At 41.7% G+C, this 12,562-nt stretch overlaps 1 protein-coding gene across 1 annotated transcript in view; it reads right to left on the bottom strand.

The window, feature by feature from the left end:
- Positions 1 to 12,562, bottom strand: part of SERPINE3 (serpin family E member 3) — a 106,490-nt gene that overhangs the window by 82,880 nt on the left and 11,048 nt on the right. Inside the window, 2 exon segments of the mRNA XM_007945247.1 lie at positions 5,535 to 5,718; positions 5,897 to 5,960. Of these exon segments, the coding sequence (XP_007943438.1) occupies positions 5,535 to 5,718; positions 5,897 to 5,960 (248 nt within the window).

The following is a 12,562-nucleotide window of genomic DNA, read 5'->3' as shown; positions in this document are numbered from 1 at the left end:
CACAATTAAAAAAAAAAAAAAAGAAAAGAAAGAAATTAAATGGACTACATCACAACAGAACCTGCAGAAATATAAAAAACAATATCAGGATATTATGAAAAACTGTACTTCTAACAAATTTGAAAACTTAGAAAGAATGGACAGATTTCTAGAAATATACTACTTATCAAACACAGACTGAGGTGGAAAATTTGAACAGACCCGTAACAAAAGAAAAATTTGAACAGGCATAAAAAAATTACCAACAAAAAAGTCCTGGCCCCACACTGAGCTGGGCAGCAGCAGCAGTGTGGTGGCCAGAGGGGCCATAGTGCTGTGGGCAAGAAGTCCAAAAAGCAAATCCAGCACAAAGAAATTTACTCAATCTATATCTACAAGGTGCTCAAGCAGGTGCACCTTGACATCAGCGTCTCTTCCAACGCCATGAGCATCATAAACTCCTTTGTGAATGCTATAAATAAATAAATAGGCCCTAGCCCAGATGATTTTGCTGGAGAATTCTACCAAACATCTAGAGAACTGACACTAATCCTATTCAAATTATTCCAGAATATAGAAAAGATAGAATCCTCCCAAATTCATTTTAGGAAGCAAGCATAGCCTTGATACCAAAACCAGGCAAAGACATGACTAAAAAGGAAAACTATGGACCAATATCCCTCATGAATAGAGACACAAAAACCTTTGAGAAAATCCTAGCCAATAGACTCCACCAACATATCAAAAAAATAATACATCATGACCAAGTAGGGTTCATACAGGTATGTAAGGATGGTTCAACATCAGAAAAACAATCAAAGTAATCCATCACATAAGTAAAAAAGGAAAAGAACCACACAATCATATCAATCGAAGCAGAAAAGATATTTGATAAATTCCAACACCCATTACTGATAAAAACTCAGAAAAATAGAAACAGAAGGAAAATTCCTCAACATAATAAGGGACACATATACAAAACAAACAGCTGACATTATTCTCAATGCAGAGAGACTGAAACCATTCCCCTTGCAAACAGGAACCAGATGAGGATGCCATCTATCACACTTCTATTCAGCACTGTATTAGAAATCCTAGTCAGGGCAAGAAGGTAAGAAAGGGAAAGTCATTCAAATTGGTAAGGAAAAAGTAAAACTATTCCTATTAACAGGTAATATGATCCTGTACATAGAAAACCCAACAGATTCAGCAAGAAAACTACTGGAACTAATTGAGAGATTTAGCATAGTGGCAGGATACAAGAGCAACATACAAAAATCAGTTGGATTCCTCTACACCAGCAAAGAGATTGCTGAAAAGGAAATAAGGAAATCAATACCATTTCCAATAGCTACCAAAAAAATAATATATTGGTAATAAATCTTACTAGGGATACAAAAGACCTGTACAAAGAAAACTACAAAACTTTACTTCAAGAAGCCATAAGTGATTTACATAAATAGAAGAACATATCATGCTCATGAATAGGAAGATTGAACATGGTGAAAATGTCACTACTACCCAAAACAATCTATACATTCAATGCAATTCCAGTCTAGAACCCATCAACCTTCTTTAAGGATATGGAAAAACCAATCACTAACTTTATTTGGAAAGGAAAGAGACCTCAGATAAGCAAAGCATTATTGAAGAAGAAGAGCACTCCCAGATCTGAAAACCTACTACACAGCCACAGTAGTAAAAATAGCCTGGTATTGGTACAACAACAGATACATACCAGGGGAACAGAATTAAGAACCCAGAAATAGATCCATCAACCTGTGGTCAGCTGATCTTTGACAAAGGGCTGAAATCTATTAAATGGGGAAGAGATAGTCTCTTCAACAAATGGTGCTGGCAAACTGGTTATCCATTTGCAGGAAATGAAACAAGATCCATACCTCACACCACACACAAAAACTAACTCCAGATGGAACAAAGATTTAAATGTGAAGCTTAAAACTAAAGTTCCTCAAGGAAAAAATAGGGGCAAATTCAGGGTCCTTAATATATGCCAGAAATAGACAATCAAGCAGACCCAAAATGCACAAACAGCAGAAGAGAAACTAGATGAATGGGATCTTCTAAAAATTAAAACTGTAGTTGCTTCCAAAGACTTCTCCAAAAGAGTCAAAAGAGAACCTACAGATTGGGAAAAAATATTTGGTAATAACATATCTGACAAGGGACTTATCTCTAGAACTTATAGAACACTTCAACACCTCAATAACAAAAAGACAAACAATCCAACTAAAAAATAGGCAGAAGACATGAATAGACACTTCACCAAAGAAGATATTCAGAAGGCCAACAAACACATGAAGAAATGTTGACAATCATTAGCCACTAGAGAGATGCAAATCAAAACAACAAAAAGATACCATCTTGCCCCAGCACTAATAGCAAAACTCAACTAGACAGAAAAAAACAAATGCTGGCAAGGATGTGGAGAGATTGGGACTCTCATACACTGCTGGTGGGACTGTAAAATGGTACAACCACTGTGGAAAGCAGTATGGTGATTCCTTACAAAGTTGGAATTAGATACACCATTTGATCCAGCAATCCCATTACTAAGCATATAATTTAAAGAAGTGAGAGCCAGGACAAGAACATATATATGCATACTCATGTTCATCGCAACACTATTCACAATAACAAAGAGATGGGAACAACCTATGTTACCATTAACAGAAGAATGAATAACTAAACTATGGTATATATACACAATGGAATACTATACAACACTAAAGAATAATGTAGACTCTGAAGCACCACATAATGTGGATGAACTTGGAGGACATTATGCTGAGTGAAATAAGTCAATCATAGAAGGACAAATAGTGTATTAATTCACTATTGTGGAAAGTCAAGGGAAGATTTATATGTGGAAGGAAGCTTTCTGTGTTGGTTACCAGGGGTGGGAAGGAAGGGGAGGGAACACTGCTAGATAGGTAGAGACAAGTATTGATTTGGGTGAAAGAAAAGGCAATGTACTAAAAATGAGTGATCAACATGGTGGCACTGAGGAAGAAGACATAGAAAGGAATGTGGGAGGTGCAGACAACAAAGGTGAATGCTTTTGCATATATAGTACTGTATTGTAAGTGATGGCTAACATTGATTTACTATGGGTGGATATATGTGTGGACAGGCTGAATGATCAGGTATGTCTAGGCAGGGGGAAGTGTGCTCATGACCATATGGGGTTAGCAAATGATGTTTGTACATGTGTATTTGTATGTGCTATAAGAATGCCCAGGTGTACAGTAGAGTTGACAAGGGTCAAGTTTGTGGTGGCTTCTTAGCCAGCTATCCTGAGGGAGTGAGTAGTGCTTGAGACCAGGGTCATAGGGGACATCAAGCTCAACTGTCATAACACACTACACAAAAACATTGTTCTATATCCTACTTTGGTGAGTAGCAACTGGGATCCTAAAAGCTTGCAAGTGGCATTGTCAATGCAACGAAGGATCTCTCCTAGTTCAGAGCAAAGAAGAATGAAGAAAACTAAAGACACATGGAAACATGTGATCCTCAGCCTACATGACCATTAGACCAGAAGAACTAGATGGTGCCCAGCTACCATTGTCAACCACTCAGAGGGGTATCAGTACAGGAGATCCTAGATGGAGTGGGAGAACAATGCAGAACAAAACTCAAAATCACACACACACACACACACACACACACAAGACCAGGTTTGCTGCTCTGAGAGAGTTTGGTGAGACCTCTGAGACTACAGTTACTCTTCAGGTCTAGAACTGAACTGACTCCTGTGGCTTCCAGCCCAACAATGGACAGACATATGGGGTAAACATTTACATCAGGTAGATAAACTCCTTGGAGCAATCGATCAATTGTGGGAGAACAGAAGGGCTGTGTATGCTCAGGGAGACAGCTTGGGGGACAGGAGTGCATGAGAGGGTGAAACACGGGGAAGAGGTACCCATGCAGAGGAAGTGGGAAAAGAGCTGTTACACTGTAGAGAATTGTAGTCAATGTCATGAAACAAAATATGTATGAACTGCTATATGGAAAATGAATTTGTTCTGTAAACTTTCTCCCAAGTCTCACACACACACACACACACATACACACACACACAAAGAATGAAAAAAGAAAGTTGATAGACAGAAGGGGAGGGCCAGGGAGCTGGAGGGGGAGGAAACCACCCTATCAGTAAAGATTTTTTAACTTTTTCATTTCAACTCTATAGTCCTTATCCATATACAAATTGTTTTCAGTTCAATCATAATGTATGCAACACTTTCTGTTTTGCTCTTTAAACAACGAGTCTTTTATTTCTCCCTCCTAACCCTGTGAATTATTTAGAATTATTTTATTTCCCTTCACCCAAGATAATATGTGTCTACCCTCTAGTTAGTGGTTACTCTCCCTTCCCCACCCACCCCTGGCAACCATGAAAGAATATTTCTTTTTTTTTTTTTTTTTGTGAAAGCCTTTTCTTGACTTTTTACAATAGCAGTCTCATATTTGTGCTTTTGTGATTACTTAACTTCACTCAGCATAATGACCTCTAAATTCATCCATGTTATGAGATGTTTCGAAGATTCATCATCATTCTTTAATGTTGCCTGGTATTCCATTGTATGTATGTACCACGATTTGTTGATCCTTTCCTTCGCTGATCAGCATTTCACTTGTTTCCATCTTTTTGTTATAATAGCATTGGGTCTTGAATATTCTTCACATTTCAATATAAACACTGTAATTATTAAGGACACTGGAGTCAAACTACCTAGGTTGGGATCCAGGCTCTGTGAAATGGAGAGTACAGGAGATTCAATTTTCTGTGTTTCAGTTTCTCCATTTGTAAAACAGGGACAATGATAGTACTTATCTCTAAGGAAATTTGAGAGTAAAATGGGATAATTAACATGAAATGTTTAGATCAATGCTAAATAAATAAACTGTAAAAAGCCCCCAGTAAATAGTGCCTTCTATCTTCTTTAATAATAATTAACACTGTTTATATATGGATGCTATAATTTCCTGAATCATCTCTAATTGCTACACAGTTAGGTTGTTTACAAGTTGTTTTTTCTTTGACAGCACTGGGCCAGACATCTTATTGCATAACTTTTTGTTCTCTTGAATTATTTCCTTCAAGTAATTCCCAAGAAACCACTTTTCTGGCTCCAGCTGTACTTTACTAGTGAATTGTTGATGAGGGCAGAGCTCAGCAGGAACTCATCTGGTGACAGTGGCATGGAGAAAGCATGCAGAGCGGTCCCAGAGTGGGAGGCTCTGAAGGGTTTGTGATAGCATGCGGGTATGTGCATTCATGTGTGTGTGTGTGTGTGTGTGTGGCAGAAGGGGGCCAAGATCAGCTTTTCTTGCTTCACAGATTTCTTCTGTCTGCTCAAAGCCATTACTAAACTGCAGAGTCTCTTGGGAGAATGAACTTCTGCTGCAATTGAGGGAGACCCAGGGCCCTTCAGCTCCCCTTCTGACCAAGTGATGGGATGGCTGCTCTGTCTTTTCAGGCCTCTAGCATTAGTCTGTTAGGGGAAAAGGTTTCTTTTACTTGCTGTCTCTCCGGAGGCCCTTTGGTTGCCCTGAACAGTGGTGCAATTGGGTTCACCGAGGTTGGCTGGCTCCAGCCTGCTGCTGACCCACCTGGAGACCTGTTCCATGAAGCAGGATGAGAGCAGCATTCTGGCTTGCACAAACAAGGTGCATGCCAGCTCCTTCTCAGTGCCATGGCTGGTGTTGCTTTTGAAACCAAACTCACTGCTGTTGAGTCAATTTCAACTCATAGCAACTCCTCCTTGGGTTTCTGAGGCAGTATCACTATGAAGTAGATTGCCCAACCTTCCTTCCGAGGAGTGGCTAGTGGGTTTGAACCTCCAGCCTTCTGGTTAGCAGTCAAATGCTTTAGGCACTACGCCACCAGAGCTCCCTGGTGTTGGTTAGTGTGGTATAAATGGCGTGGATGAAACCTCTCACCCTTTGGTCTGTGAAAAGAAGGAGTCAAGCTGTTTGAGATAAGGTGACAATGGTGAGTGTGAGTTATAACTGATTCAAGCAGTGAGTTCCCACACTCTCAGTTTACACATCGAGATGGGATTCCAGCAACTCCACTCTTCTTCCATAAAGTTCACCCACCATCTAGTCCATTTGGAAACAATAAAACATTTGTCATTGAGTCATTTCAATCATGATGACTCCATGTATGTCAGAGTAGAACTGTGCTCCAGAGAGTTTTCAGTGGCTGATTTTTGGAACTAGATCACCATGCCCTTCTTTTGAAGCACCTCTTTGTGGACTTGAATCCCTAACCTTTAAGTTAACAGATGAGTGATTAACCATTTGTACTGCCCAGGATTCCAATAGGGCAACCATTTAGGAACTAGCCTGGGTTCACAGATACGAGGTTGGGAACAAATCAGACTGTGATTAAGCCAAAAAGAAAACATTACCAATATCCCAGAGCCTAGTCTTCCTATTTATCAGTGCTAGAGTGGAGAGGGCTGGAAAAAAATGAAGGTCGGGTGTATAGTGTGAGAAGTTTCAGATGTGTATGAATGAAGGGATTTACATAACAAGTCACAATTAACACTGATGGACTATGGCCAGGGTGTTGAGCAGTCATTATATCTCATACTGGTCCTTAAATCTGTTCTCATGACTTCAGGTCATAAGCCTGAGCGACATTTGGATGTAGCCTATTGTAAAACCATGCCTTCAATTTGAGAAATATTGAAGAAAGGTGAGAACTCCCATCCCCCACCTCTCCCTAAGTCCCCAGACAACTTATGTTATTACTGTCCTTGAGGACCTGGGAGAGTGTTGAGGAAATAATAAGCATTTGAGATAGTCAATAATTTCCACCTTCTTGGATGGCAGCTAGACTTCTACTTATTTTCTACCTGCACAGGGGATGGCTTCTTCTTCTCCATAATCAATAGTGGATTTCTTTTTCATGCTCATATTCTCCAGCTACAGCTTCTGTTCTCCCCTAGGTGTCCTGTAGGTGGGATGAAGCCTTCCCACTCATGATTCATGACATATTGAGTATCCCAAGCTTCCCACTCTGATCACATGCAAGCTGTGCTTTTCTGGCAGTCAGGGGCCCTTCCTGTCAGGCTTTCTCTCTCTCCTGCCTCTTAGGCACAGCCATTCATTTTCACTGTTAGCTGCCATCAAGTCAGCCCTGAACTCATGGTGACCCCATGCACAAAAAGATCAGATTGTTGTGATCCTTAGGGTTTATCACTGGCTCATTTTCAGAAGATCACCAATACTTTGTTCCTAGTCCATCTTAGTCTGGAACCTCTGGTGAAACCATTTGGCATCATAGTAACACAAAAACCTCCACTGAGGGGAGCTGAGCATGAGATGCATATGTGGGAATTGAATTGGGTCTCCCCATGGAAGGTGAGAATTCCACTAGTGAACCACCACTACCCTCCAGGCCAGCCCTTCAGCTCTCCATAGATAATCCCTGTAAGACACAATAGGTACTTTCTTCTTGTACCACCCTGCCCTGCATGGTTTTCCCCAGGAGCCTGCATAGGTGAAATCCTGAATCAGCCTCCCCAGATCTTCTGATTGTAGAGGCCAGGCCAAAGGACAGCAGCAGACCCAAGAGTTGCTTGGCCAAAGCCCTCAGGGGAGGTCTGAACATTTCATTTTAGTGAGGACAGAAATGAATTTAAAAAATACTGATAATCAGATTTTATGCCACTGAGGAAGGTCTTATGTATTTATAGGATTATGTCCCTGTAGAATGTTGGTGGAAGCACTGGGTGTGTAAATGGTTAATGTGCTTGGCTGCTAACCAAAAGGTTGGAGGTTCAAGTCCACTCAGAGGCACCTCAGAAGAAAGACCTGGTGATCTACTTCTGAAAAATCAGACGCAGAAAACTCTATGGAGCACAAATCAACTCTGACCCCCCATGAGTTGGAGTTGACTCAACACAACTTTTTTTTTTTTTCTTTTAGAATATTGCCTTTGAAGAGAGAGTAGAGACATTTCCCTGGCCCAACTTACAATGTGATTTAGGGGATGGTCACAGAGCTCTCTTCTCCATCTTTCCACCTTTTGGTGTCAGGGGACCAATGTTGTTTTAGCCAGAAATATTAAGTAGCAGAGTAAAGTGGATTATAGCAAATTTTTGTCTGAAATATTTTCTTCATCTGAGTGGACTTTGTCCATCCATGTCCACTGGCATGTGGGAAGAGCCTTTCTTAGCAGTTGTCTTGATGCTGTTAGAATATATATCCCATTGCCATTGAGTTGATTCCAACTCATAGCAACTCTACAGAACAGAGTAAGGTTGCTTTATAGGGCTTCCAAGGCTGTAAATATTTGTGGAAGCAGATTGTTGCATCCTTCTCCTGTAGAACCTTTTGGTTGGTAGCTGAGTACTTTAACTACTCCTCAGAAGGAAGGTTGGGCAATTTGCTTCCATAGAGATACCATCTTGGAAACCCAAGGTGGCGTCACTATGAGTTGGGACCAACTCGAAGTCAGTGAGTTTATTTATTTATTTTTATAGGTGAGGAAACTGAGACTCAGACAGATAAAAGAGTTTACTCAGTGTCAGCCTGTTGTAGATGGTGGAGCTGGGATTTTAACAAGTTTGTCTGACTCTAAATGCTTCACTGTGTTGCCTACCCACAGGGCAAAGATTGGATGAGCTGGGAAGACCTCCCTCTGTTCAAGATATCACTGCTCCTCTTGGGAGTGAAAATGGAGCTTTCGAGTCATTAGTTCCATAGTTGAAGGCATTGTGGTACATTTCCTAGATCTTTGTCTGTGATGGGGCCAGAATGAATGATGTGAGAGTGATTATCAACTTCTCCTCTCCAGAAGCCCTTGAAAGGGAAGCCTGTGATTGCTGGCTACACTTCTCTCTACCTTTCTCCTTTGAAATAGAAAGCTGTCCTTCTTGCTGGGAAAGAGACTATGTGGTTATAATCAAATGCTGAGAATAAAGGAGGCAGAAAGAGGAAAGACAACTGGGCTGCAGGCTGACTAGTGGTTTATGGGGATGTGTGAGGGCATTGAGAAGAGGGTCCCTGGGATAGGCAAGTGCTAAAAGCAGAAATAGAGGAAAGTGCTAAAAGCAGAAATAGAGTTTTCATTGTTGGACTCAGGTCTTGAAAGGAGTGTTGGCGTGAGGAAGCTACCACTGACACGATAATGCAAAAGCAAAAGGAAAGTTTATTGGCTAGTTTGAGCTAGGGTCTCCGCTTAAACCGACGCAACAGTTTGGGCAAAAGACCCCTTGCTCTCCTACAATTACATTTTTATGGGAAAAATATAGGGTGGAGTAACACCAAAGCAAAGAGGTACAAATGATTGTTTGTTGCTGGGGGGTAGAAAAGGAGGGGAGGGGGTTTGAGGTAAAGCCCTGAAGCATGGGGGACGTGTTGGAGTCCCTGGCACCAATGACTCCTGGTTAAAGAATAATTACCTGGAGGGAAGGTAAAGCCCTGAGGCGTGGGGGACATGCTGGAGTCCCTGGCACTAATGACTCCTGGTTAAAGAATTACCTGGAGGGCATTAGGACTCAGGCCTCACATTCCCCCCTTTTTCTTGTTACTCATATGATGAATCTTCAACCCGTGTTACAGGAGATAGGGACTGATATTGTTGTCTCAGGACCATGAGTTGTACAGTATTAACTCGATCTTTCACAAATGATATGAGCTTATTTATAATGCAGAGGCCAAAAGTTAATATAATTATAAGGATTATGAACAGTGCTAAGAGAGTAGATATCAAGGTAGTCAACCACGGGGAGTTATTAAATCAAGATTCGAACAATCCTTCCTGAGTTTCACTCTCCTTTTTTCTTAGGGCAAGTCCTTCTGGTACCCTGGCCATAGATTCCAGAACTACTCCCGTATGATCGGCATAAAAACAACACTCTTCCCCTAGAGCTGCACACAATCCCTCTTGTTGGAGAAATAAAAGATCTAACCCCCGCCGGTTCTGCAACTTTACTTCTGATAGCGAAGTTAAAGATTTCTCTAAATGGGAGATAGAGGCTTCTATTCTTTCAAGGTCCTCGTCTATAGCTGCTCTCAGGGAAGTCATGCTTTGATTCTGCAAAGTTAATGAAGTTATCCCTACTCCTGTTCCTGCTAAGCCAAATAGAGTAGCGAGGGTAAAAGCTGCAGTGAGTGGTTCTCTTTTTACTCTATTAGTTCCGCCCCAGTGTACATACATCTCTTCCTCTGGGTGGTAAAGAATTCGGGGCAGAATAGTTACTAGTACACAATAATCTGAGGACTGATTAAGTACTTTCAAGTTTAAACAGGGCAAAAGCCCAACTCTTGAGCAAAGCTACCAACCCCCTTCCCTGGGAATGATCCAGTTTAAGGAAGAGTTTATTTCAATATATGAGGTGCAACTTTCTTGAGCGTTGGGGTTTTTCCCCACGCATAAGCTCTTTCCTGTTATACGTTGTATGGTAAATCCTACCTTACGGTCTTTCCAGGAGCAATTCTTTGGGTTCAGGTCATGAGAATAGCTGAAAGAGGTATTAATGCCTATTGCTTCATAAAATGGAGGGTTTACATCATAACAAAGCTAACAGGCTTGAGTCAGGTTAGGACTAGTACAGTTAAGTGTTTGGTAGGCAGCTAGCATTAAATTCCAAAGAGGGTCTATGTCCTGAGGATTGGCTTGGGCCCTCGGAATTTTATGGGGGACACTTACTGTAATATCAGGGGTTGCAGTGCTGAATTCTTTCAACGTCTTTCTTGTAGGGGTAGGGTTCCTTTTCCCAGGGGGTTTAACACTTCATTTGGACCTACCAACCCGACATCTAAGGGCTCTACTTCCTGTAAAATGGTTATCACCCCAGATGGGTAAGGGTATGAATAAACCTGAATGCCCCAACTGAGCCCTGACTTCCACTTGGTTAATTCTTTTTTTCCTTGTTCAGTGAATGTAACTTTTGTCTGCTCGTCCCTTTCTCCATTTAAAGTTTTGTCTGTGCATCTGGCTGGGCTGTCAGCAAAGGAGAATTTTATGTAATCATTGACATTCACCTCCCACTTCCAGTCCCCATCATTACAAGTTACACAGCTCCAATTTTTGCAGTAGTACCGAAGGGGCCCCCACATTGCCGGATATTTCTTTTATACCCCGGGCAAGTATTAAAACCCACAGATCTGATATAGCATTTGGCCCACCCACATTCTGTAGCTTTTACAAGGGAGAAAAACAAATCAAGCCACCATACGTTAAGAGGGGTGGTAGAGTTAGTAGAGTTCAAAGTTTCATGGGTTTGTCCATCGCGAATTCGCTAACTAACCTTGAAAGGTTGATGATTAGTTCTGCTGGTTCCAAGGCGGCAGAGACTTAAGGCGAAGATGAAAGTTTCAGTCCTCATTGTCTTGAGTCAATTTGACTTTCAACAGATTTTCCGGATCTGAATGTGCTCTCCAGTTTGTTCGTGCGGACTGCTGTTCTGGCAAGTTAGCTTTCCTGACGTGAGAGTGATGTATCCAGGCGCTGATTCCGTCTACCTTTAGGGCAGTAGGGGTTACAAGAACAACAACATAAGGTCCCCTCCATCTAGGCTCCAGTGTTTTTTGCTGGTGCCTCTTTACCCACACCCAGTCTCCCGGTTCAATTCCATGGTCAATTCCCTGTTCACTATGGGGACCTTCATATATGGCTCGGAGTTTGGGCCATAATTCCTTCTGAATTATTTGGAGAGTTTTCATCCCCAAGATTAAATCTCTTGGCAACTCATTGGGACATTTTTCCAGGTTGGAAATAATAGGGGGTGGCGTCCCATACATTATTTCAAATGGGGTCAGATTCAGCATGTACAGGGTGTTCCTAGCCCGGTAGAGCATGAAGGGAAGGAGGGTCACCCAGTCTCTGCCAGTTTCTGTTGCCAATTTAGATAGGGTCTCCTTTAGGGTTTTGTTCGTTCTTTCTACCTGCCCCGAACTCTGAGGGTTATATTCACAATGTAGTTTCCAATTTACCCCCAGAGTCGAGGCTAAGCCCTGGATAACTACTTACCAAAGCTGGTCCATTGTCTGATCCTAACGTTCTAGGCATTCCATATCTGGGTACTATCTCTTCTAAAATTTTCTTGGCTACTATTACTGCTGTTTCCCCTTTAGTAGGGTATGCTTCCACCCATCCCGAGAAAGTATCCACTAACACTACGAGATATTTATATCCATATTTACCTGGTTTAACTTCAGTGAAATCTATTCCCCAATGACGGCCCGGCTCCCTCCCCCTTACCCTCGTACCTGCGTGTGTTCTTCCTCTTCCCTATTTTCATGACTTGACAGGCCCGGCACCAGTCTACCACACTCTGAGCCGCTTGCTTCTGATGGTGTATACGGACCTGCCCTTTGTCCAGTAACTCCAACATTTTCCTTTCCCTTAAGTGAGTGACTTGGTGGAGGTGTGTGAGAAGATGCCACCCCAATTCTTCTGGGAGAATCAGTTTTCTCTTTAAGTCCATATACCATCCATTCTGATCTTTTTCTATCTGTGGTGATTTTTCAGCCCACTGTATGTCTTGTTCAGAGTAGTTGGGAGTAGGGGGCAGGGGTTCCAGTTGCGGGC

This window comes from Orycteropus afer, unplaced genomic scaffold (genome assembly GCF_000298275.1).
Source record: "Orycteropus afer afer isolate SDZICR_OR568_19922 unplaced genomic scaffold, OryAfe1.0 scaffold00134, whole genome shotgun sequence".
NCBI classification, from domain to species: domain Eukaryota; kingdom Metazoa; phylum Chordata; class Mammalia; order Tubulidentata; family Orycteropodidae; genus Orycteropus; species Orycteropus afer.
Note: the sequence above shows the minus strand (reverse complement) of the source record. Positions and strands in the feature narration are given on the sequence as shown.